At 39.2% G+C, this 27,901-nt stretch overlaps 2 protein-coding genes across 6 annotated transcripts; one reads left to right on the top strand and one right to left on the bottom strand.

Annotated features, from left to right (window-relative positions):
* Positions 1 to 265: 265 nt before the first annotated feature.
* FBXO45 (F-box protein 45) lies at positions 266 to 15,396 on the bottom strand. Its single transcript, XM_047789678.1, has 3 exons — positions 14,920 to 15,396; positions 8,531 to 8,887; positions 266 to 3,547 (listed from the first exon to the last, which is right to left on the bottom strand). Exons 1-3 carry the CDS (start codon positions 15,229 to 15,231, stop codon positions 3,362 to 3,364), a joined length of 855 nt encoding a protein of 284 aa, XP_047645634.1. The 5' UTR covers positions 15,232 to 15,396; the 3' UTR covers positions 266 to 3,361.
* WDR53 (WD repeat domain 53) lies at positions 15,347 to 27,688 on the top strand. Of its 5 annotated transcripts, none has more exons than XM_047789648.1 (4): positions 15,347 to 15,699; positions 17,565 to 17,639; positions 20,135 to 20,630; positions 27,064 to 27,688. In XM_047789648.1, exons 3-4 carry the CDS (start codon positions 20,151 to 20,153, stop codon positions 27,658 to 27,660), a joined length of 1,077 nt encoding a protein of 358 aa, XP_047645604.1. In that variant the 5' UTR covers positions 15,347 to 15,699; positions 17,565 to 17,639; positions 20,135 to 20,150; the 3' UTR covers positions 27,661 to 27,688. The 5 variants fall into 5 exon arrangements, with proteins under 5 accessions (XP_047645604.1, XP_047645596.1, XP_047645588.1 ...); XM_047789656.1 differs by lacking the exon at positions 15,347 to 15,699 and adding an exon at positions 15,739 to 15,798; XM_047789640.1 differs by lacking the exon at positions 17,565 to 17,639 and having other exon boundaries at positions 15,348 to 15,699.
* The last annotated feature ends 213 nt before the right edge of the window (positions 27,689 to 27,901 follow it).

Raw genomic sequence — 27,901 nt, forward strand, 5'->3', positions numbered from 1 at the left:
ATCGAACACACATCCTCATGGATGCCAGATGGGCTCGTTAACCGCTGAGCCATGATGAGAACTCCAAAAAAATTATTTATAACACCTACTGTATGGGCTAGGGCTCTGTTATTTTCAAAACTCTCTTTCTGAGGTCAAATCGCATCTAAAAGGCACAAGATGCCTAGTTACAGAAGGATGACTCTAAGTATTCAACTGACCAATACACACTTGCTTTAGATACCTTATCAAATCTATATCCAAATGTAAAGGAATAAGAATGATGGAGACGAAATAAATGGTTTAATATTCAAAAGTCAGACAATGAAAACATAACAGCATTTAAGAAATGATATATATTAACCACAGAATTCTTTGTATGAAAAGTTTTAATGAATTGTGAGCCATTGACCATTACAGACTTTAAACCTTAATATTTCTTCTTTCCTATGTAAAACCAGATAATTAAACCAGCCTACCTCAAGTATGACAGAAGACCATAGCATGAATAAGAGTAATAATAATGTTTTCTTACCCATCTGCATGCTTCACCAAAGAACCAAAAAGAGTGCTCCTGGTTTCCCAAGTCAACAAAGCAAATTCAATTACACATTTCTTCCTGATCATAGTTTCAGTTGAAAAGCAGCAAATACAACTTTGCCTTTCAATAGCACTTTTTACCCATAACACAAGCACTTTCCCATTATTTTCTTCTTTACCCTCAATATCCTTATGAGGTAGTGAAGGGAGGGAGCAAGGATTTTTTTTTTTTTCTTTTTGCAGATGGGAAAACTTAAGGTGACTTTAGATCAATGGTTCTCAACCTTGGCAGCATACTGAAATCACCTAAAACGTTTTATAAAATTCTTATGGTCATGTCATATCCCAGACCAACATCAAAATCTTAGGGTAAGGAATCCAAGCATCAATATCTTTCAAAACACATATAACTCCAAAGTACAGCTAAGGTTGAGAATCACTGGTTTAGATTTATATTCAGTCTTCAGATGCAAGTCTTCTACCTAAGTGCCCTTTCAGCAGCACTGAAAAAGAGATTCCATTTCTTCAAACACTGTAACAGTTTGTCTTAGTATTCCTTGCAGCTGCTACTGATCTCCAGTAACAAACTAATTTACCAGGTTATAAATGAAGGCTCTTCATTCCCCTGATGCTCATGATAAATATGAGCCTCCATTTTATAAAATTTGCAAATGAGATGTTAAAGAACTTAAATCTTTAAGAATGGCTTGTTGTTAAATATTTAGGCAATTATTTGATTTCAGGTTCAATATGCAATAACCATGTGTTTCTGTTTTCCATTCAGCACCTTTAAAACTGTGTTACAAAGGAATGTTTACCAATAAGACAAACAGAGGATATAAGCAAAACCCTCAGCAAAAGCTCTTGAAATTGGCCATATCATAATCTGAAGAAAAAAAAAAAAAAAACCCAAGTACTTAAAAGACCTTAAACTTTTGTTTCAATCTTTACCCTGAACCAGATCTCTTTAATTTCAATCTTCACCAAATTGAGTTGTTCTACACCGAGAAAAATCAATCAACTTCTGTAGCAGATATATTCTCTAACACATTTAACATATAATTTCACTCTGTAGTATTAAATACGGTTTCTAGGAGGGTTCCTCTTGATGTAGACATCAGAAAGGATCTTTGACTTCACCTTTAAGCAACGTAACAAATAACAAACACTTGTAAACAGAAATTTTTGTTCATGACTTAAATCCTTTGCTTCATACGAGTACTGATAATATTAATTCTCAGGGAGCAACCCAAGAATCCCAGCCAGCCGCTTGCTGTCCCTAATTTTATTAGATTCAAAACAAAATATGCATACAGCAAAACCTAAAAAGTACAAAGATTCCACTTGCCTTACTCAATTCTTATCACATAGATGTATCTGAAACCATACAATTTATACTTTCATACAGAAAGATGTTTCTTTTTTAACAAAAGAAAATCTCAGCCCATGTATGTTGAATTAATTTGAAAGCATATTAGTGAAATAAGATTTGTTAGTCAAAAATTCTGAATAGGAATTAATGTTAAACTCTTCTGCAATGAAACCTTCAAAATACTGCCAACCTGAAGTTTCCAGCATAAGGTGTTTTATTTCAAGTCCCATGGGGGCAATTATCTATAATGAGATTAAGAACATTCTTAAACTGGGTTCAGGCTAGCATTGTTTCAGGTGGGTGAGTAAACATTTTCTTGATAACCCCAATGAAGAGTTTGAGGCTTAGATTGTTGCATGATGTAAACAATATGAAATTAAAAATTTATAATACCTACAGCATTATAAAGTTATAAAATAAAAGGACCATTGATTAATTTTTCTTAAAGTCTGTGGCTAACAACTTTCATATTTGAGGCCTATAAGAACAAATAGCAATGTTCTGTGTTCTTATGAGACACTTTCTCAGAAGGTCAAAAAATAAAACCAAACACTATAAGATGCACATTATTATTATTATTATTATTATTATTACTTCTGATATATGTTTGATTAGAAATAGGTTTGCCTTCCCTCAATCTTATCCAGGTGATTGAGGGATCTTTACAATAATTTTGCTGGTTAAAAAAATAAACCAGACTATAAAATAGCCATGGAAACTGTAAGCCAAATACAATACAAAATGAGCCAATACAACACATCTCCTCTTAAAATGCTCTTCCTTGTAGTTACCGAACTGTCCCTAAATGTTATTCTAGTTTTGTACCATGTAGTGGTTAAGAAATTGACCTAGAACAAAGCAATTCCTTTGCCCTGTTTTGTTTTGTTTTTTACAGTTTTTTTTTTTTACACACATATTGTATATACAACTTTTAAAATAGCTGCACAATTTTATAATCTCACTGTTAGAGAAGTGCAGTCCAGGGAGACCATGCTTCTCAATATATTAAAAATATTAAATAAAATCCAACCAGTTTCATACTTTTCTAATAGTCAAGCTGGCTGGAAAAAAGGGTCTGGAGAAAAAACAGGCAGTTGTAGAACAGGATCAGTCTTCCTTCACAAACATACTACTTAAAACTCTATTTCCTTAGCTTATCCCTTTTATACCATCTCTAAGATCTCACCTTAAAAGCTGGAAATACATCGCTAACTTAGAGACAAAATCTGTTGCAACATGCATATGTCAACTGCCCACTCAACCAACTGCAACCCTGAGGATTTTTCTGGCCCAGTAGAAAGGGGAAACACTAAGATAATTTCTGCTGTAGAGTTGCTTCTCCAGTTAACAATATCATGTGTTTTTCAGGATGTTTCTTGGGCATGCATGTATGACACTGTCACTTAATGATTCTACTTTCCACAAGCAGATAACTCCTCCACTCTGTCTTTCATCCCAAGAAAGCCACTGTCATCCATCCAAAGGTTTTCCAAGGTAAACCAAAGTCACTTCTGTGTTGCCATATACAGCAGAAACTGCTGGATATAAGCAGACCTTTGGAAGTCCTCTAAAGGCAACTCCCAGGAACTCATATCCACGTTCAAAAGCTAAAGTCTTATCTTCCATGTCCAAGATGACTCGAATTCTTTCTCCTATCTGTGAAAAGACATCAAAAGAAGGTTAGAAGAAAACCCATTAAAGGCATAGCGAGAAGAAATAAACAAGTTGAAGATATTATGAAGAATATATATATCTCGGAGTTCCTGCCATGGTTCAACGGTTAACGAATCTGACTAGCATCCATGAGGATACAGGTTCGATCCCTGGCCTTGCTCAGTGGGTTAAGGATCTGGTACTGTTGTGAGCTGTGATGTAGGTTGCAGACACAGCTTGGACCCTGCATTGCTGTGGCTTTTGCATTGGCAGCTACAGCTCCAATTGGATCCCTAGCCTGGAAACCTCCATATGCCACAGGTGCGGCCCTTAAAAAAAAAAAAAAAAAAGATATATATATATATATATATATCTCAAAAGTTTTTCCACCAGGAGAAACATTTAGAAAAAGAATATACATTAATTTCATCACAAGTCCTTGTGTTGATTTTTTTTTTAACTTAAGACATGTGGGATGGATCTACCTATCTAAATATTTTTTTATGGTTGTACTTGTGGCATATGGAAAGTTCCAGGCCAGGGGTTGGACCCAAGACACAGCGGTGACCTATGCCACCGCTGTGGCAACACCGGATCCTTTAATCCACTGCACAGGGCCAGGGAGCCAACCTGCACCTTAGCAGTGACCCGAGACACTGCAGTCAGATTCTTAACCCACTGCACTACAGTGGGAACTCTGGGATCTATATTTAATACTGGAAAATTTAAATATTCCTCCTTAACAGTCCCCAGATTTTATTTACTCTTTTTTGGGGGCTGTGTCTGTGACATGTGGAAGTTCCTGGGCCAGGAATCAAACCCAAGCCACATCAGTGACAACACTGGATCCTTAATAGGTAGGCTACTAGGGAACTCCCTTTATTTACTCATTTTAAAGGCTTTTTCTTAAGAAGCTTATCACTAAACTCTAAAATTTGGTCTATTTTACCAATAAAAGCTATCTAGGTTTTCTCAAATTACTACAGTACATGCATACAATAGAATGTTATTCAACCTTGAAAAGAAATGAAATTTTAATATGTGCTACAACATGAAAGGACTTTGAAAACATTATGCTAGGAGAAATAAGCTAGACACAAAAATACAAATATCATATGATTCCACTTATATCAAGCACCTGGAATATTCAAATTCATATAGACAGAAAACTGACAGATGTTACCAGAAACTGAGGGGGAGGGAGAAATGTGGAATTATTGTTCAGTGAGCACAGAGTTTATGCTGGGGATAATGGAAAAGTTTAGGGTGTATATACAACGAAGTTTTGGGTGATGGTCGCACAACATTGTGAATGTATTTAATGCCACTAAATTATTCACTTACAAACAGTTAAAATAATAAATACTGTTGTGTATATTTTACCACAATAAAAAAATTAACTGTGGGGAGTTCCCATCGTGGCGCAGCGGAAACGAAATCCAACTAGTATCCATGAGGTTGCGGGTTCAATCCCTGGTCTCGCTCAGTGGGTTAAGAATCTGGCATTGCCGTGAGCTGTGGTATAGGTCACAGACATGGCTTGGACCCACGCTGCTGCAGCTGTGGCTGTAGTGTAGCCCCTCAACTGCAGCTCTGATTAGACCTCTAGCCTGGGAACTTCCATATGCTGCAGATGCAGCCTTAAAAAGCAAAATAAATAAATAAATAAAAATAAATTAACTGTAATAAAACACTTACATAGCCTTTAAAATTTACAAAGCTATTCTTATTCAACAGCTTAGTGTGGTCTACTACTCTGAAAGATCTGTTTGTTATAAAATAAGCAGCACTGACTATTAAACTAAACTAGAAGGACAATTATCCAGTTCTTTCCCCATTTGGAAAAGGAAGTAAAGAAATAGGATGCTTTGGAGTTCCCATTGTGGCTCAATGGGTTAAGAACCTGATATAGTATCTGTGAGGATGAGGATTCAATCCCTGGCCTTGCTCAGATCCGGCATTGCCAAGAGCTGCGGCGTAGGTCACAGATGTGGCTCAGATCCAGCATTGCTGTGGCTGGCAGCTGCAGCTCCGATTCAAACCCTAGCCTGGGAACTTCCATATGCTGAGGACGTGACCCTAAAAAAAGAAAAAAAAAAAGTTGTTGCATCTGTACATTTGGAGGCAGAAAGTCCTAGTATTTGCAGTTAAAAATCACAATTTAATACTCCCCCATTTCCTTCACTGTATTTCATATCACAAATAACTACCAACATCTACTTTTTTCCTCCCGTTGCCCAACTCACAATTAACCCCATTTTATTGACGTGAGAACCTCCAAATCATCAAACCTCCAAATCAACAAAAATCAGAAATAAAAAGCTATTATTTTGATGAGAATTTGTTGAGTGATTTATATTACCTCATTTAATTTTCACATCAACCCTAGGAGTTATCCCTATTTTACAGAAGATGAAACTAAGGAAACAAAACCACTCCAGGTGAAATTTGCAAGTTTGCTTTAGCTTTGACTGAGCATACAGTATAAACAAAGCACAGGGAGCAGAAAGGCAAATTCTTACAGCTTTAGGTGTCACAAGACAAAATCTGTACACAGCAGAACAATGGGAAACTTAGAGGAACTACAGAAGCAACAAAACCACAAAGAGGATCAGCCCCAAAATCTGAGAATAAACTCTGCCCAAATCTTTGTGTGACCACTGAATTACACAAACATAGGGGAAACCCCCAAGGAACCAGGCAGAAAAATTAGCAGCTAGAAGCCAAAAAAACAAAACAAAATAAAACTGAACAAGGACATTAGTTGCTGCATACTATAAAAGAAACTAAGTTTATAGTTTCAGTGCAGGCAAGTTAACTGCCTACCAGAACAAGAAAACCTACACTTTTCAGAAAAACAAAGCAGTTTCTAAAGGAACAAAACATTACAGAGTTACTACTATATATTATTTACCATATCCAGTTTTCAATTAAAAAATGACTGGAGATGAAAATAAACAGCAAAGCACAACTCATACTCATGGGGAAAAGAGCAGTCAGTAGAAACTGACTTCAGTGGGCCCTAGGTGTGGGATTTGGCAGACTTCAAAGCAGTTATTATGAAATGTAGCCAAAGAATTAAGGAAAAATACAATATTAATAAATGAGCAGACATTTCAATAGAGAAATGCAAACTATAAAAAAACAACCAAATGAAAACTTTAGAGTTGAGGGGCACAATAACTAAGATTCACTAGCCTGGCTCAATAAACAGTAGAGTTGAAATGACAAGAAGGAAAAAAATCTATGAATGTGAAGATAGAGCTAAAGAATTGAATGAATCCAAAAAACAGAGAAAAAAGAACACAGCTTTAGAGGCACAGAGGCAAGAATAATATTAAGCAGTCTGACAATTTCATTAAATATAAATTGACTAAATGCTCGAATCAAAAGGCAGAGATCCTGAGACTGGATTAGATAAAAAGCAAGATCCACCTACTTGCTGTCTGAGAGACCCATTTAAAATACAAAGAGAATAAAAGTAAAAGGATGAGGAAAAAGAGGTACTTTGCAATGGTAAGCATAAGAAAGTTGGATTGGCTGTAGTGCTATCAGACAAAAAGAGATGTAAAGACAAGGAATAATTCTAGAGTCAAAGAAGGTCATTTCATAATGACAAAAGGGTTAACCAGGTAGGTAGATACAATAATTACAAATGGATATGCACCCAAAAACAGAGTTCCAAAACTGTCAGAATTGACAGACCTGAAAGAAGAGATAGACAAATTAGAAATTATAGTTGGAGATTTCAATACTCCTTAGTAAATGACAGAACAGGTAGAAAAAAAATACAGAAAGATTTGAACACTATCAACCAATTTGACCTAATTGTTCTTTATAGATTATTACATCCAACAACAAAATATACATTCAAGCACACATGGGACACTGATGAAGACAAACCACATGCTCGGAATAAAACACATCTCAATAAATTTGAAAGGACTGAAATCATACAGAGTATGTTTTCTGGAAAAAAATAAATAAATAAATAAATAAAGGATCTTCACTACCAAATCACAAGAACGGTCACAGGACTTTATCTTCAATGATTAGTAAGTCCAGACACCCTTCTCCTTAGGGTATTTGCACAGCCAATAAGGACCATAAGGAAGGGATTCTATGACAGAAAATCCTTCCATGCTTTTATACCTCAGGAAATGAGATATATTTTTAGTTCTTCTACTTTATTATACTTGACTTGAGGTCATTACTTAGGCTAGAGCTTTTAAGCCATATGTTCCCCTGAAATATGCAATCTATAATTCCTTAAAATTTTCAATTTATCAGATTATTGTGTTTTAGAATCTGCTGAATCTATGGTAATCATACAGCTTTTACAAATAGAAACTATAATTTCAACCCTAGAATCAAAGGAGTATGGCTTAAGACTAGATAAAAGAATTTTAAAAAGGCAGTAGTCTGCCTGAATCTGCCTATTTTTACAGAAACTGTTGACACCTCCAGAGGTTTTGAATCCAATCCAAAGATTAATAAGTAGCGGAGGGTAAAAATGTACATACACAGGTGCATTTGTGCGGGTAAAGTATCTAGAAAAAGTAGATTTGGATATGCCATGATATAAGATGATAATCCATAGTACAAACTGGCAAACTATGGCCCCTAGGCCAAATCTGCCTTGCAGTCTATAAATAAAGTTTATGGCTGCTTTTGTGCTATAACAACAGAGTTAAATAGTTGTGAGAGACAGTATGGACCACAAAGCCTAAAATATTTACTATTTTGCCCTGTACAGAAAAAGTTTGCCAACTTGATTTAAAGATGAACTCTTCAGATTGAATGTTTTAGGAAAGAAATATTTAGATACTAAAAGATTATCATCAGAGTAGTCAAAAAAGGCCAGTTACACTATTTATTGAAAACTTACCAAAATGACAATCTTGCTATATAAAATTTTGTAAATTTAAAACAAATTAAGGCACGATTAACAAAGGCTCACTTCCCAGAAAACACCCAGTTTCTCACCTGATATTTTGGTGCATTGTTGCATTGTGGAAAACTGCCATTAACTTCTCCATTATGTAGTAGATTATTGTCCACCAGATTCCAACCCCAGCTCTGGTCATCGCTGCCCAGCAATGCCACATAACCTTGGCACTGCATAGGGGCCCGTTTTGTGGCAATTCCAATCACTGCCACAGTGCCCAAAGGACCCTCCCACCACACTTCCCATGCATGGCGGCCCTCACTGAAACCAATCTTGGTCCTTGCACCATCAGTGCTCTGAGCAATGGGGTTTCGATGTAAGGTAAAGCCATTCTTCTTAATGTAGACATTCCTGGAGCAGTCATTAGTGCTGAAGGCATGTTGGAAAGCACGTATCTGAAAAGATAAAATACAGACCAAAGGAACAGAAATTTGACTTTTCTTAAATATTAAACAGTACCCAAAGTTGAGGCTACATGTTTTTAAACAAGTTATATATTTTAAGGAATACAATTAGTATTTCCAAAAATGACTGAAGTTTCAGGAAGGGATACTAACATAATAAACTATAAAACATTAAAAATAAAACTGCCAACTGTTTCATTATTGACCAAGATTCTAAACTGCAGTATAATTTCTTCAAATAGACTTCTTAAAACATCAAAAGATATATACAAGAATCCTCATATTTTAGAGATAATACTGAAATGTTTATGGGTGACATAATGATATCTGGAAATTGCTTTGAAAGAGTGGGTGGGTAAACATGAAACTAGACTGCACATAAATTAATCATTGGTAAAGCTTAGTGGTGAGTATAGGGAGATTATTTTCTCTACTTGTTTATATTTGATACTTTTACATAAAAAAGTTAAGATGCACAGTTTTCATGTTGGCAGTGCTGTTACCAAAGAAAATTATATTTTAAGTAGAATAGAGAACTTAGTCATATCAGCTCTAGATTTTATGAAAAATTTTAATAACCACACATTATCTTAGACCCTCAACCTCTTTGCTAGGTATTACTCACATACTGAGACATCACCACTCTCATTTTACCAAATCAAATAACCCCCAAAGATAGCATCTAAATTCAAACACTAAAATTTATAAAGAGATAGTCATTAACAACTCCGCTACCTCTCACAGAACAGGTTAGTTGACCTTCAGTAATCACCAGCTTTTTAAGCTTCCAAAATAGATAGTATGAAAATCGCTACTCTGTACAAATAATAACAATCTCTCATGTTTTAATATTTCAAAGCTTTGGGTTTGAGAGTTTTTTAGAAAATCGCTTCTTTATTCCAACTACCCCAAAGCAGCTGAAGGCTGGGACCTACTGCTTTAGTTAACCAACTAAAAAAATCAACTCCAAAATCACAGAATTTCAGCACCAGGAAAGACCTTAAAATTCATCTAGTTTAACTTGGGAATGAGGACTTAGATGTAAAAGTCAACAGGTAGTTAGCGCAAGAGCCCTAAACACAAGTATTCAGTCCCCATAGCCAGTGTTCATTTACCATTAGCCAGTACTTTACTGTTTAATTGTTGCATCCCAGAACAGAGAAAACAAAAACAAAAACCCTCCTTGATTCAGGTAGCCCATATTCTCATAAGGGGGATGTAAAACTGAAGTATACCTAAATTTTTCCCTGTTATTATAACACACTTCTAAGCACCTAAAAGTGCCGTACACATCCCAACCACTTGATTCTAGTAAAAATATCTCAAAAAAAAAAAAAAATCTAATCTAACCTAACTTGATCAATTATCTACAGGCAATACAGAGGACAGCATGTTAAGTAACACCATGGGAATGAAATCAGCGATATCCCTACTGAGGGGACTTCTATAAGGGTAAATAATTTGTTTTTGTTTTTGTTTTCAACAAATAAGCTACAGCAGTGGGAGGTGGGAGAAATGGAGGGTGTGTCTGTAAACTAAAGAGCCTTAAGAGGAGTTCCCATTGTAGCTCAATGGGAATGAACCTGATTAGTATCCTTGAGGACGCATGATCGATCCCTGGCCTCACTCAGTGGGTTAAAGGATAAAGCTATGGTGTAGGTCTCGGATGCAGCTAGGGTCCTGAGTTGCTATGGCTGTGGTGTAGATTGGCAGCTGCAGTTCCAATTCGATCCCTAGCCTGGGAACTTCCATATGCCACAGGTGTGGCCCTAAAATGACACACACATATATACACAAAAGCCTTAAGAGACATGTCAACTGTTTGTCATGGGAATCTTGACAAAGGTCTTGCTTAAATAAACTGAAAACTAAAGATATAACATTTGACATTTATAAGACAATGGGAAATTTGAACATTGCATTTTTATATTAATGAATTATTTATTTACACATAAGATGTAATAATGGTATTGTGATTGTCTTTTTTTTTTTTTTTTGCTTTTTAGGGCCACAGGCTAGGTGTTGAATCCAAGCTGCAGCTGCCAGCCTACATATACCACCAGTGCAGCAATGCCAGATCCGAGCCAAGTCTTTGACCTATACCACAGCTCACCACCGGATCCTGAACTCACCGAGCAAGGCCAGGGATCAAACCCACATCCTCATGGCTACTACTCAGGTTCATTGCTGCTGAGCCACAGTGGGAACTACTAAGTGTGCTTATTTTTTAGAACTGGATACAGAAAAAAAAAAAAATCACACATGGAAAAATAAATACACAAATAAATAAAAATAACCTATAGTTCCCTATAGTTCTCAATGCAGACTCATGCATAACCTGGATTTTTGCATTATAACAAACAGCTGTAAGATCTAGCTTAGGATCTAAGTCTGAAATTTAGAGAATTATAGTTAGATGCCAAGTATGACTGGAATAACTGATGTTACTTGCTAATATGTAAAAGATGAACTTTTAAAAAGAAGGCAAAATCCTAATTAGACTGACAACTTCAAATACGTTCCAGTTTTATGCCATCCTAAGCCTGTTCTCACCCTTTTCTCAGTTACCCAGGCTCCCTGGAAATCCTATTTGTGACTCTTCGACTCTTCCTCCTCCTCATCCCATTCACCCAGTCAGCTGTCCACCTTTGGGGGCTTGTTTTCTAGCAACTCCTCTGCCAGCCACCTCCTTCTCTGCTCTACATAACTGTTCAGGTCTTAAGTACCTCTGGTATAGGCACCAACCCCTGCCTTCTTGAATTCATCTTATGGACTGGTTTTTCTAAATCACAGCTCTTATTTTGTCTCTTCTGTTCAGATTTCTGTGGTTACCAACCGTAAAACAAAGCCCAAACTATAGACTGAAGGCTGCATGTCAAGGACCTCCATGATATATCCAGTTTCTGCTTACCTTTATAATCATATTTCCCACCACTTCAATTCAGTCTAACTAAATTATTTCATGTCTTTAGCCTCTCCTTTAAGCTCCAAACTGCCCCAGATGCCTATCTAAAATCTCTTGGATGGCTCAAAAACACTGTAAATTCTTTGCTATGAAAACTGAACTCATTGTTACTTCTCCAAAATCTAACCCAGTTAATCCCTACATTATGTAAGCCAGATACCTAGGAGTCATCCTTAGCACCTCCCTCTTCCTCACCCCTATTTCAAATCTACTGCCAAGTCCTATAGATTTTATTTCCTAAATCTCTCCTAAATTTCTCATCTCTTTTACTGCATACTTACTACTACTCATATTTCTAAGGTCCCCTTCCAACCCATTCTCCTTTCAGAAGTTAGAATAACCTCTTAAAAAAGGATAAATATAGTATTACCGATCCTCATACTCTTAACCTACTCTTGCTTACAATTTAAAATGGCTTCCTTTTATTTGGCCCCAGACCACTTCTTCCATTTTATCTCAAACTTGCCTCACCAGCCACACTGATTATTTTCTGTCCCTGATCCTCATCAGGTTCCCTCCTGGAAGGCTCTTCTCTCTATCTCTGGCCTATTTATCCTTATCCTTCAGGTCTCAGGTCATGCATTATTTCCTCAGAGAAAGCCTTCCCTGGCCTCCCTACTTAGGTCAAATTTTTCCGTTATTGACATTCAGAGCATTGACATTCAGAGCACCGTGTATCTATCCTTCATAGTACTTACCACAAATGCAATTTTACAACTGTGTGACAATTTGATTAACACCCACTCCCCTCCCACAACTAGACTGTAAGCTCCATACGAAAGGCATGCATAAGAATTTGTATCTGTTTTTATTTACTACTGCATCTGCAATACTGAGCACAGTGCTTAGCATTCATACAGATTTTTGTCTGTTGTTTGTTTTTTGCTTTTTAGGGCCGCACTGAGGCTAGGGGTTGAATGGGAGCTGCAGCCGCCAGCCTATGCCAGAGCCACAGCCAACAGCCTCATCTGCGACCTACACTGCAGCTCACCACAACACCAAATCTTTAACCTATTGAGAGAGGCCACAGATCAGACTGGCATCCTCATGGATACTGGTCAGGTTCGTTTCCACTGAGCCACAACGGGAACTCCAGCATTCAAAGTTTTTTAAATAAAAATATACGCTATACAAACCCTCAGCTTTCCACTGTCCTGCTTTTGTTCAAGGTATTTCCTCCTAGTAAAATATTCACATTCTCCCCATCTTAAAAATTCAGCTCAAATACAATCTCAATTTCAAACATTCTACAATTCTCCATCAACTTGTAAATCTCTTTCACTAAACTTGTACTGTGTGTACATATATATACATATCTAACAGAAACAACTTCTACCATTTCTAACTAATAACCACTAGTCATTTCTATATATTTTTTTCTCCTCTACTAGACTGAATACCTCCCTACTAGGCTATCTGACTCCTTCTGAATTAATCTTTTATCTTCAAGACACTCAGGAGATGTCCTGCAACATCTGAATGTACATGTGATAAGTGCAAGTCTATAAAACCTAGAGTGCAGGTAGTACAAAGGCATACAAAGTATGAAAAACTTAAGAAACCTAAAATATCTCTGAAAGGATACAAAAGAAATAGGTAGCACAGGTTGCCTCCAACCTGAGTGGTGGGGGTAGAAGGACAAAAGGAAAATATTTTGCTTTACATCGCCTTGCTTCTTTTGGTTGACTCGCATGAACACATCATCTATTACGACTCATTATATGAATCTTGAATCATGTGACCATATCTACTGCAAATAATTTAAAATAAAACAATAAACTTTATGGAAAAATAAAAGTTAAATAAAACTTACGAAACCCACATGTTAATCGAGTACAGTAGGACAGAACTGTAATCTTCTGCACTCTACCATACGAATTATAACCAGTATCCACTGAGCATCTACCACGTATAAATACTGTCCTCATAAATAAACATGTTATTTCACTTACTAGAAAAGCAACTGACAGGTGACATATTTAACAGAAATATTTCTTATTAAGCTAAATCCTGTTTTATTACAGAAGAATAAATTTTACATCCATCTGACATGGAAAAAAAACAATTTACTCCTTACTCTGGCCCTGCTGGCAGTCTAGCATTAAAAGGGGATGTCATCCCTTCTTAGTTGTTAATGTTATTTTTATGTTTACCACATTCTAGACTTTATCCTCTCTCACATATGCTTTTGGTGACTATTACTCTGTACAGCTGTTTCCATTCAACTGAACCCAAGTTTAAGGCCTTTCGTTCATATTGCTTGAAGAATCCTCTCAGTGCTACCATGGTCTGCTATCTGACATGTTTATTTGCAAATGAAGGCAAGACAACACACAAGAATCTGGCAGGGAAAAAAAGGCAGCATATATGGAAGCAGTATGTTAGATGACAAACAGAACTTAAGAGACACTCTATCAAGGTGGAACTATAAAAAAGTTGGCAAGGAAGTAGCCAATAATAGTAGGACATGGCAGTATTATGACGGTTAAGTATAGCTGATGGGAGGATGTTCTATTAGTCTTGATCTTGAAAGTTAGCAGAATGCCGTGGGTCATACTCATTTATAAGCCTGTAAAACAGTGGAGGGAATTAGAATACTCGGGCGAAAATAAAGAAAAGGTTATAAGTCAGAGCTTGGAAAAGGTGAGGTGAAAGCAAAGATCTCAGAAACCAAGCCAAGGTTAAGGCAGCTGAGGTAATCTAATAAAGGGCAGGGAGAAAAATAGGATGAGAGTACTGAAAGCTACAACAATGGGGTGATCTGTTTTTAAGGGGAAAGACTGTGGAAAGTAGAATGAGTGACGGAAAGCAGGGCTGGGAAACCATCTGGTCCTTTAAAAAGTGTATCACGGAAGTGAGGTGGGTTAAGGAGCAGAACTTCAATCCAAAGAGAAGAGGCTCTTTATGGCAGGGGGAGGTGAGGTAAGATATTGACTGGAGCGGTGGAAAGGCGGGATGGTGAAGCGAGGCTTCTGACTCAGAAGCTTAGCTGAGAAGCTCTGAGAGTGGCGCGGAGGAGCGGGACTGGGGGCAGCGGCGTGGCGCGGGGCTCCCTCACCTTGGCCTTGTAGCTGGGCAGGTTGCAGAGAATGTCCGTACGCAGAGCCTCCTCTGCCAGGCTGCGGGCACACAGGCTCCGCCACACCTCGCTGTTCTCATCGCCGTGCAGACAGCGGTACCAGTGCTTGCACACCAGGGCGCAGCTCCGCAGCTCGGACAGCTCCAGGTAGGAGAACACCAACTCCAGCACCCGGCTGGGCAGCCGGCCCCCGGCCCCCGGGGCCCCGGAGCCCGAGCCTGCGCCCGCGCCGCCGCCGCTACAGCCAGCGCCGCCCGAGGCTGCCCCAGCCCCCGGGCCCGGCGCCGCCATCGCCTCACCAGCCGGCCCGAGGGCCGCCGCCGCCGCCGCTGCTTACCCCCGTCCCTGCTCCGGAGGCCAAGCCTCGCCTTGAGACCGGAGCAGCTCGTTCACCGCCCCTTTCACAGCCTACCGCCCGGCCCCTCCACCACTCCCGCCCCTGCCCGGGGGCGTCCGCCGCGCGCCCCGCCTCACTGAGGGCAGACGCACCGGCCGCACTTGCGTCCCCCGCCCCTCCCTAGCGGCTCAGCGCGGGCGCCGGAACTCGCCAGACTCGCCCGGCCTCCCCGCGACGCGCCGGTGGCTCCGCCATGCGGGTTGAGGGCACGAAGCAAGGGCGCACGCCCAGCTTGCGCGCGATTCCTCTCGGCCCCGGATGTGACTGTTTGGCTGAGGCGCCCCCCGCCCGACGCTGGATGGGATTGGGCGCCCACCGGTGAGGTCATCATCAGGCGCCTAGGAGGGAAGCGGGAAGCTCAGGTATGAGGCTGGCGCTGGTGGGTTCAAGGCTATGTTCCAGTGCCTTTTCATCATTTTGGTCCAGTGGTCTCGCGTCGGCTTTCCTGGATCCCTTTTCCTGTAAGGTTTCCCCGAGTCAGTTGGGTCCCTGCCTTACTGGCCAACCTAACGCACGAAACTTCCCTCTCCTTATTAGCCCTATGGGTCCGCCACCTTAGGTTTGAGTTGGATCTTCTTTACCTTTGGCAGCTGAGGTCGTGTTTTCCTGGTCAAGCTGTCTGGTTCTCTCTTGGTATTAGTACCAGTGATTATCACAACATGTGTCCCAGCGTATATACGGAAAATGAGGTCGCCACGTTTGAACGCCCCTCCCCCCGCCCCGCCAATGTTCGGATAACCTTAAAGTGCCGTTTAAGTGCTACATTCTTATGGATAAAGTGTGACTTTTTCCATTCTTTCCTACTAACCCACTGATTAGTAGGTGAATTAAGGCAGTGTGTTTTTAATTAAACATTCCATAGGGCGAATGACATGGAGGCTATAATTCTAGAAGGCTTCTTGGGAGGGAAAGTATTTCAGCATTGTTTGGTCATACTACGTTTTCCTAAGTGACCAGAACGTTTTCTGACAGCCTTTAAAGGATGCTTGACAAGAGAAAATAATAATCATGCACTCTACTGGGGCCCTTTACCGGGGAGTTACTAATAAACTCTCAAAAAAACTCTGAGATAATTTTTATAATAATAGGGTTCACAGAGTCCCTTAGTAGACAGTTACACTGTCTTACATTTATGTAGTAAGGAATCTTTACAAAAACAACTCCCCCGCTGTTTGTAATCCATTTCTTGTTCTCCAGTAAAAACAGTAGCACCTATCATCTCCACTCTCTGATAGGTGGTGTTTGATTATTACTTGCCAGTCCCTTCCTCCCAGATGTTTTCCCCCCAAGCTTAGTAATCTAGATTCTTTTTATTCTTACTAGGGCCAGTGCCACAGCCCTTCAATCATTTCGGGTGGTGTCTAGCATCCTCACATCAAGACTAACTTTGGAAAACTCAAACATGTGAAGAAAAGTTGACTTATATTTATTGCTGTGATAGTGACTGTCTTTCATATTATTTAAATAGTAGTGTAATCTCAGGCTAGGGAGTTTTATTTATTCATTTTTCAGCTGTCAACTATCGGGCATCCAAAGAAGGCGGTCCAAGTTTTGTCTGGAAAGGCACCAAAGTTTCTTTTACTTCTTCAGAGATAAGTAAAGTCAGTTCCTCTAAGAAGGGGACAAAGAACAGAGGGAATGAACAGCTTTAAAGGCACAGACACTTGAAAAAGACAGGTGGATGCTTGGAAGTAGGACAGGATGGAGTAGAGAGGATTCAGTTATTAAATGACCATGTCTGTACCCTTCTTCTGCTCTCTGGCTGTTTAGAGCTTTCGTCTTTCATCTTTGCACTCCACTCTTCCTACAAATGTTCTTTTTTTTTTTTTTGTCTTTTTGCTATTTCTTTGGGCCGCTCCTGTGGCATGTGGAGGTTCCCAGGCTAGGGGTCGAATCGGAGCTGTAGCCACCGGCCTACACCAGAGCCACAGCAACTAGGGATCCGAGCCGCGTCTGCAACCTACACCACAGCTCACGGCAACGCTGGATCCTTAACCCACTGAGCAAGGGCAGGGATCGAACCTACAACCTCATGGTTCCTAGTTGGAGTCGTTAACCACTGCGCCACGACGGGAACTCCGACAAATGTTCTTAAAGCACCCCAACTTCCCACCCACCCCGCCCCACCCCCACTCCATGATCTCATTAGGTGTTGGAAGGAATCTATTATCTAATTAAACTAATTCACAATGGGGTGAATTATTAATTACCATGCTTGACTCTTTAGGTATCACCTATGAGAAGAGAAGCTGTTGATCTGATATACCTGAATGTGGGGATAGTGGCACTTAGCTATTTCCAGGTAGGCTTTCCAGTCCCAATAAAAGAAAAACAAGAAACAGTGGCTTGCCAGCTCCTTTCTGAAAGATTGTTTTGATTTAACCCATATTTAGTTATTTTTTTCCCCTCTGTCTTCTACCACAGCAGTCTGATTGTTTAACACTTTCTGATGGTGGTCTTTGAATGTATTTCAAATATTACAGTTGATTTTAATGTTGTAAACTAAATATAAATGATTTGGGGCACTCTGGTTGAATTCTTGATCAATGGCAAAAGCCTCAAGAAGTTCCCACTGTGGCACAGTGGGTTAAGAATCTGACTGTGGTGGCTCAGAATCGCTTCAAAAGTGCAGTCTGTTAAAAGAATCCGGCATCGTTGTGTACATGTGAATATGTGGGTTTCTGGGGCTTTCCCAACCCTTTCCTAACATTCCTTCTAATAGGTGTCTGTTTTTATTTTTCTGACTAGCTAGGTGATCAGTGAATATTATCCGTGTGATGTAGAGATTAGAAGTTTATTTTTTCACTCTGGTGCATAGACGTTAAGGTGAAGCTCACCTTGAACTTGTGAGACTGACAATCCAGAGTTAATACTGCTTCCATTGTAGGAAAATTTACAGGAGCTGTGTTGTGTTGTCTATAAAAGTCTCTTTAAGTACAAAATTCATTTCTTGCCCACCTTCTCACACTTTTGAGTGGAGTTTAACCAAATGTATCTTTAAAATTGAGTTAATCTTTTCTGGAAAGGAAAGAAGAGAGAAGGAAGAAAACCTGCTAAAACTTTTGTCTGCCAGTCCACATTTATGGAGGTTCCCTGTGGGCAGTCCTGTGATAGAGAAATTGAAGTACTAGAAACCCTGCCTTATTCTTGGTGAAAATCTAATAGCCCAACAGGGATCCAAAACCTATATGGACACAAAATCTGAAAGCTGTAGAGGGCAGATTTTAAATTGGGCTGTGTTCTTTTTCCTTGACTTATCTGGAACATTTGGCAAACTTTTTGTTATAATAGAATATTATTCACGATTTCAGTATTTGTCAGCAAAAATTAAACCACCAGAGTTCCCTGTCTTTATCTCCCTCTGAGTCATTTCCTCTCCAAACCTCTCCTTTAAAACTTATTTGCTTCATTCTCTATTAGTTTCTTCTGCTTACTAATTGAGTGCTTCCGCTGGAGTTCAAAAATGTATCTTTTTGTCTTTTTCTCTGTTTTGCTGTCTGTATGAAAATTACAACATCTGATTTTGTGATCATGTTTCTGTTACTTTGATTGCTATTAGATTAGTGGGTTTTTTTTTTTGCATTCTAGTAGGTGGTTTTGTTTGTGTATGTGGCTAAAAGTGGGAGAAAATTAACTTTGTGTTAGGAGTAGAAACTTGAGGCAGGTTGCCAGATTATTTTAAATTATTTTTCAAATCAATATTAGGATAATTTATCTTTGTAAAAGTGAACTAAATTCAGGTATTATATCTGACAATAATAAGGCAACTATGGCAGTTTCTGACTAGATAAATTCTTTGTCTTGTGAAATAAAAACTGGATTCGATCCCTGGCCTCGCTCGGTGGGTCAAGGATCCGGCGTTGCCATGAGCTGTGGTGTAGGTCGGAGACGTGGCTCGAATCTGGCGTTGCTGTGGCTGTGCTGTAGGCCGACAGCTATAGCTCCGATTAGACCGCTAGCCTGGGAACTTACATACACCCTAGGTGTGGCCTTAAAAAGAAAAAACACATTGCTGGGGGCCAAACCCAGAGTTTCTGACTTAGTGAGTCTTGAGTGGGATCCAACAATTTATATTTCTAACAAGTTCCTAGGTGATGCTAATGCTGCTGGTCTAGACCATACCTTAAGGACTCTTGGTGTAGTATATATGATGCCACTTTGACCAGCCTAATAAAAATAAGAAAAGTGATTATGGTAATGTTTGTTGAGCCCTCACGATGTACCAGGCACTGTTAGATGTACTTGACATTTATTACGTCATTTAATCTTCTATGATCCTATGAAATGGATGTTATTATTATTTATTGCCCCCACTTTATAGAGAAAGAAAATGAATCATAGATTCAGTAACTTGCCCAAAGTTGCCCAACTAATAGGTGGTATAGACCTCTTCAAGCCCAGAAAGTCTAGTTCTGGGGCTCATTCTCCAAAAACATTATTCAGGTAAAAGATAATCACCTGGTGATTGTGCAGCCCTTTCTTGAAAGGGGGTTTTCTTAATTTAAAATAAGTATATTTAGTGTTTATTCTTTTGTGAGTCTCTCTTCAAAGGCTGGAGGACCAGGCTTACCTGGGTCCCTGATTGCAAGGAAAGCCCACGTAGGCATGTGCCAGCCAGGTGTACCACCATCCTGTGTTCAGTTAGGCTTTGTAGGTTTGATCTTCAAATGCCTTTTTTTATTGATTTGAGTTTTTCAGGTGTTTCTTAATATTTAAATGAAATATTGCTTGTCGAATTTGTCTCCTATGAAGTTCTTATATAAAACATGAGATTATAGTTCTCCCCCCTCTTCACAGAGTTTTCTGGGCCATTATGGCAGTCAAGTGGACTGGTGGACATTCTTCTCCTATTCTCTGCCTGAATGCAAGTCAAGAAGGGCTAGTGGCTTCAGGAGCAGAGGGTGGAGATCTCACGGTTTGGGGTGAAGATGGGACTCCATTAGGACACACATGCTTCCAAGGAGCTGACGATGTTACCAGTGTCTTATTCTCTCCCTCCTGCCCCACCAAGCTCTATGCCTCACATGGAGAAACCGTTAGCATCCTGGATGTCAGGTCTCTCAAAGGATCCCTGGACCATTTTCATGTGAATGAAGAAGAAATCAATTGTCTCTCATTGAATGAAACTGAAAACCTGCTGGCTTCTGCTGATGACTCTGGAACAATCAAAATTCTAGACTTGGAAAATAAGAAAGTTAGCAGATCACTGAAGAGACATTCCAACATCTGTTCCTCTGTAGCTTTTCGGCCTCAAAGACCTCAGAGCCTGGTGTCCTGTGGGCTGGATATGCAGGTGATGTTTTGCAGAGAGTACTTGGGTAATTTCCAAATGGAATTTGCTAACAGAATCTGATTATTGATTGGACTAAATATATCTTTGCATTTTCTATTCTCACTAATGTCATTTATTTTGAAGCAGAGGCTTTATTTCTGCTGCATGTTTAATGCTAATTTGACAAAGTCCAGAAGATTTTATTCACAAAGTAATCATTAATCTTTTATTCTTCCTTTATAATTTGACATTTCTAAGACTTGAGAATAATTCACATATTCAGATTCAAATATTTGATTCTAAATATCTGTTTAAACAAAGGAGCATGCTGAAAACAGTTTACCATCTAGGCTCTATGAACTCTGTTTGTTTGGGGTTTTTTGCTTTGTTTGTTTTTGTTTGTTTGTTTGTTTTTTGGTTTTTAGGGCCCACACCTGCAGCACATGGAAGTTTCCAGGCTAGGGGTCCAGTTGGAGCTAGAGCTGCCGGCCTGCACCACAGCCACAGCAACACAGGATCCATGTCACCTACATCACAGCTCACTGCAATGCCAGATCCTTCACTGACTGAGTGAGGCCAGGGATCAAACCCACGTCCTCATGGTTACTAGTCAGGCTCTTTATTGATGAGCCACAACGAGAACTTTTGAACTCTGTTGTTTAAAAGAAAAAAAAAGTTGGAGTGCTTAGATCTATTGTTTTTATTCTAAAAATCACTGGAATGAGAATAGTCATAATGTCTCTTTGGTGAGCACATGGTACTTGCCACAGCTTTACATATATTAGTTTTCATTCTAATCATACCCTGATAGTTCTTATTTCTTTTTTATTTTTTTATTACTCAAATGAATTTATCACATCTGTAGTTGTATAATGATCATAACAATCTGATTTCACAGGATTTCCGTCCCACAGCCCAAGCACATCCCCTCACTGCCCCCAAACTGTCTCCTTCAGAGACCATAAGTTTTTCATTGTCTGTGAGTCAGCATCTGTTCTGCAAAGAAGTTCGTCTGTCCTTTTTTCAGATTCCACATGTCAGTGAAAGCATTTGATGTTGGTGTCTCATTATATGGCTGACTTCACTTAGCATGATCATTTCTAGGTCCATCCATGTTGCTAAAAATGCTGGTATTTCATTCTTTTTGATGGCTGAGTAATATTCCATTGTGTATATGTACCACATTTTCTGGATCCACTCCTCTGTCGATGGACATTTAGGTTGTTTCCATGTTTTGGCTATTGTAAATAGTGCTGCAATGAACATTGGAGTACATGTGTCCTTGCGAGTCATGGTTTTCTCTGGATAGATGCCCAGGAGTGGGATTGCTGGGTCAAATGGTAGTTCTATGTTTAGTTTTCTGAGGCATCTCCATACTGTTTTCCACAATGGTTGCACCAATTTACAATCCCACCAACAGTGTACTAGGGTTCCTTTTTCTCCACACCCTCTCCAGCACTTATTGTTTGTAGACTTTTGGATGATGGCCATTCTGGCTGGTGTAAGGTGGTGTCTCATCATGGTTTTGATTTGCATTTCTCTAATTATGAGTGATGTTGAACATCTTTTCATGTGTTTCTCGGCCATCTGTATGTCTTTTTTGGAGAACTGTCTATTTAGATCTTCTGCCTATTTTTGGATGGGGTTGTTTGTTTTTTTGGTATGGAGCTGCAGAAGGTGTTTATAAATTTTGGAGATTAATCCCTTGTCAGTCGATTCATTTGCAAAGATTTTCTCCCATTCTGTGGGTTGTCTTTTCATTTTGTTTAGGGTTTCCTTTGCAGTGCAGAAACTTTGAAGTTTGAGTAGATCCCATTTGTTTATTTTTCTTTTTATTGTCAATACTGTGATAGGTGGATCTGAGAAGATGTTGCTGTCGTTTATGTCAGAGAGTGTTTGGCCTATGTTTTCCTCTAAGAGTTTTATAGTGTCTGTTCTTATATCTAGGTCTTTAATCCATTTTGAATTTATTTTTGTGTATGGTGTTAGGGAGTGTTCTACTTTCATTCTTTTCCATGTGGCTGTCCAGTTTTCCCAGCACCACTTATTGAACAAGCTGTCCTTTCTCCATTGTATAGTCTTGCTTCCTTTGTCATAGATTAGTTGGCTGTAGGTGTGTGGGTTTAATTCTGGGCTTTCTATCCTGTTCCACTGATCTATATTTCTGTCTTTGTGCCAGTACCATGCAGTTTTGATGATTGTTGCTTTGTAGTATAGTCTGATTATTTCTTTTTTAGAAATGAGGAAACTTAGATTCAAATTATGTGTCTGTACCAGCGCGCCCCCCGCCGCCGCTGCCAGCTGTCTGATTTGGAATTTAAACTTCAGTCTCTCCCTCTGGCTTCAAAGCCTACGTTTTTTCTCTGACACCAGAAATATTCAAACTGAGTATCACCAATAACATGGTAGAAACAGTTCTTGGTATGGAAACAGGTGACTTCTAGAAAAAGAAAAATTGTTTATTAATGACATGTGTACCCAGTACTGTTCTAGCATTTAATCCACATTCTCAGACTTGAGATACTATTAATAACATCAGAATTTTTGCCTTTCCATCTTCTTGGCCCATGATCTTCTACTACTCCCTCCTCTACCCTCCACACCTCCCTATAATTTAGAAACAGATGAGGCTGTTTGATGGTTGTCATTATGGCTGCCACCTCCCTCCTCAAAGCTACTGGTATTTAGTAGGAAGAATCAGAGGATGTCCTGCAGCTCTGGGTTAGTCCCTCAGCAATAAATAATTGTCCTACCAAAAATTTGTTGTGTCTCTATTAAGAATTATTTTATCTGTGGCACATAGTGACCTCATGCCCTCTAAACTCCTTTTCTACTCTTAGGTCTTGATCAAAACCTTTTGAAAATCTGCATTTTTTACCATTGTGGAGATAATCTGCTTACTTGGTTGTACAGAAAGACCTACATAACCAGTCAGATACATATTTTAAGTAGGTAGATTGTACAGTGTCTCTTTGACTAGTCATTCTTTCTTTCATCCTTAAGCTGTACCAGTTTTCAATCACTGGTTCATAAATCAACTACTAGGCATTGTGGTAAACAATTTGGTTTGTAAAAATGACCTATATTCTTCAGATTAGATAAGAAGTGGGCCTCCAGAATTTACCATTTTGCCTCCAGTTCTAGATGAGGTTTAGTGGCAGGCAGCTGCTAGAGAACAGTGTAAGAACTATTTTGTGAAAAGAAGGCTTAGGTAATTCCCTTTTGATTGCCTGCCAAGAATTGCCAAAAGTTCACTGTAGATTAACTTCCGCATTGGGTTGTGATGTGACAACAGTGGCTAAGACAACACAACCATGCCTTTAAGAAATTACTTCCTTGAAGCTGAAACTCTGTTAACTTCTTCCAATTTACCTGTTAAAAATCTGGTTACCCCATATTTTTCTAAACTTTAGGAATAGCCAGTCGATGCAGAAGTCTAAGAATGTAGGAATCACAGTGAAAAGGAGTTCTTAGCAGATTAGTGATGAGTTATTTCTCTCTGAAAAAGAATGTTTTATCTCAAGGCAGGAGTTGAATTATTGCCATAAGTAATAGTTATGTTCATTTACCTATCTTTATTATACAAATCATAAAAACCCTATCCTTTGATTTAGATAGGTTTAAGTAGGCAGAACTTACTCAAGGGACCTGGGAGTTTCCACTGTGGTGCAGTGAATTAAGGATCTGACTACAGCAGCTCAGGTCGCTGCAGAGGCACGGCCCGCCCAGGCACAGTGGGTTAAAGGATCTCTTGTTGCTATAGCTGTGGCATGGGTCACAGCTGCAGCTTGGATTCAGTCCCTGGACTGGGAACTTCCATATGCCATTGGTGCGAACATTTTTTTTTTTTAAAAAAAAGAGTAAAGAATTACAAAGGGAGATTCAGATAGGACAGTTCTGGAAACCTTCAGCACTTGGAAATGATTCCTGGGTTGGTAGAATCGGAGATGGCTATTAACACATTTAAATGATTTAAGTTAATGTAAAAATGTTTAGGGAGTTCCTGTCGTGGCTCAGTAGTTCACGAATCCGACTAGGAACCATGAGGTTGCGGGTTCGATCCCTGGCCTTGCTCAGTAGGTTAAGGATCCGGCGTTGCCATGAGCTGTGGCATAGGTTGCAGACGAGGCTCAGATCTGGCATTGCTGTGGCTGTGGTGTAGGCCAGTGACTACAGCTCCAATTCGACCCCCTAGCCTGAGAACCTCCATATGCCGAGGGTGTGGCCCCAGAAAAGACAAAAAAAAAAGTAAAAATGTTTGGGCTGCTGGAAACACTTTGGGTGTAGTTCATGTTTGAATGTCTTAGGACAGAAAATATAATCCAGGCATTCAAGGGCTGTGTGAGAAAGGGACATCTGCCATACAATTAAGCTAGTGGATCTGGAAAGCCATTTTCCTTGTGTTCAGATTTTTTATAGAAATTATTTCCATATCAAATTTTAGTAGTTATTCATTTTTGTTATGTTTTCTGATTTTTAAATTTTAATTTATTTCAATTTGTTAGTGTTTTGGCTTCACAAATATACATTTCTGGCCGCTTGGTATAATGTTAGAAATTCAACTCCAAAAGATTTTCACTGTTTTCCCTAGTAGAAGCAGGATATAAGTATTATTAGATATCACTTCTTTTGAAAGTAGGCCACAAAAAGTTAAGGGAAGTTATTGTGAATGGAAAACCGAGTCCTTAGTATAATCAGCAGTAGTAATCTTGTCAATTCAGATCTACGCTTGTGACTAAACAAGATCATGAGATCATGCTCATCCTAGTGTCCTCCCCCCGACCCACTTTTTAAGGCTGCACCTGCTGCATATGGAAGTTCCCAAGCTAGGGGTCAAATCAGAGCTGAAGCTGCTGGCCTACACCACAGCCACAGCAACACCAGATCCGAACTGCATCTGCGACGTACACCACAGCTCGTGGCAATGCCAGATCCTTAACACAGACCAAGGCCAGGGATCAAACCCGCATCCTCATGGATACTAGTCAGGTTCCTAACCCGTTGTGGTGCAGCGGAAAAGAAACTAATATTCACGAGGATGTGGGTTCGATCCCTGGCCTAGATCAGTGGGTTGGGGATCCAGCTTTGCCGGGAGCTGTAGTGTAGGTCTCAGTTGGATCCCGAGTTGCTGTGGCTCTGGCATAGGCTATCAGATGCAGCTCTGATTTGACCCCCTAGCCTGGGAACTTCTATATGCTGTGGGTATGGCCCTAAAGCGCAAAAAAAAAAAAAAAAAAAAATCATAAGTCACATTTCAGAGATAGTGCTAGATAATAAAATAAAGCAATCTAGTCTCTCTGAAAGTATGAAGAATGAAGAATGTCTTCCTTTCCAAATTGGTCACTATGTGAAGAAAATCACTAGATTATGGAGTAAAATCAATCCACAAAGCTTATTTGTTTTAATAGGTTTTAATTAGCATTTAATTTAAATCAGCTTAGTAGGTCCAAGATTATGGTAGGGAACAGCAAGAAAAGGCCAAATATACCAAGATGTCAAATTAATCCACAGACCTGTATAGAATTTCTGCTCAATTCAAGGTAGTATGATGGGCATTAGCAGCGAGGAACTCAATCTCAAGAATCCGACAAAACTAGGAGTATATATCATTTGATAAAGTAGAAATTAAATATGCGAAAGAGAGAAGAGGGCCAAAATGGTTAGGAAAGCCTTCCCAGAGGGACAGGAATTTGAGCTGAGTCCCTAGGATGAGTAATTAGGGTAATAGGAAAGGAAAGGAAAGGGAAAGCATTCCAGATAAATATTATTTCAGTGGTGTACTGGTTTGGTTTGTTTAGTTGATAGACTTTTTTACTCTAACAAACAGACTAAAATTAATAAATTTCATAATCTCCAATTTTATTTACAGAGATTAGCATAGAATGACTTAGAGAAACTGGCATCTGCTTAAGAATTTGGATTCCGCTTTAATGGGTTTGTTGATTGAAAGTTACTCAGGATCTTGTTTTCTCAATTCTACTTCACTGCCCATTGGCATTCTAAATTTGGCACCAGGGTAGCATCCCACTGGCATGTATGGTGCCATCTGATTTTTTTTTTTTTTGGTCTTTTTAGGGCCACACCTGCAGCATATTGAGGTTCACAGGCTAGGGGTCCAATTGGAGCTGCAGCTGCGGTCCTACACCACAGCCACAGCAACGCCAGATCCAAGCCACATCTGCGACCTACACCACACCTCACAGCAATGCCAGATCCTTAACCCACTGAGTGAGGACAGGGATTGAACCTGCATCCTCATGATTACTAGTCAGATTCGTTTCCACTGAGCCATGACGGGAACTCCCTGACTTTTTTTTTTTTTTTTAATATTGCTGGAAATGTATCCTATTGATAATTTTCATACTACTTTGATGATTTTGTTACAAGTGGAATAAGCCTGTTAGTTAAACAAAATGGCTAGAACTCTGACTATGTAACTTCCTCTTATTTAAAGGTGATGCTATGGAACCTTCACAAAGCCCGGCCACTGTGGATTACAAATTTACAGGAAGATGAAACAGAAGAAATGGAAAGCCCACAATCACCTGGTCAGCTTTTAAACCCTGCCCTAGCCCATTCTGTGTCTGTGGCATCATGTGGCAATATTTTTAGTTGTGGGGCAGAAGATGGTAAGGTTCGAATCTTTAGGGTGATGGGAGTCAAGTGTGAACAGGAACTGGGATTTAAAGGCCACACTTTGGGGATCTCCCAGGTTTGCTTTCTGCCAGGATCATATTTGCTGCTTACTGGAGGGAATGATGGGAAAATAATGTTGTGGGATATAAGCAGTGAAGTTGAGAAAAAACAGAAGAGTCCTGCAAAACATACTCACAGGAAGAAAACTAAAAGAGCAATTGGTAACAAGCAGGGTAGAAACACTCATGCTTCAGTAACAGGTGAAGATGAACATGGCAAAATTTTACCAAAGTTAAGTCTTGAACATGGAGAAAAAGTGAACTGGCTCTTGGGTACAAAAATAAAGGGATACCAAAATATACTGGTAGCTGATCAAACTAATTGTATATCTGTATATCCCTTAAAAGAATTTTAAATCCAATAAAACATTTGAAAAACTGCAACAGAACTTTTTATAGATTAAAAAAAATCCTTATTTTTTGTTTAAACTATTTGTCATATGCGGAATAGTACCATTTCATTGTATAAATTTTAAAACATTTATGCAAAAGAAGATCTTTGAGTAACACTTCACATAGTAGATGATGTGTTAACATGTAGGAAAGAGAACTAATATTCACTGAATACTGATTGTGTACCAGCCATTTTACATATGT

This window comes from Phacochoerus africanus, chromosome 1, assembly GCF_016906955.1.
Source record: "Phacochoerus africanus isolate WHEZ1 chromosome 1, ROS_Pafr_v1, whole genome shotgun sequence".
NCBI classification, from domain to species: Eukaryota; Metazoa; Chordata; class Mammalia; order Artiodactyla; family Suidae; genus Phacochoerus; species Phacochoerus africanus.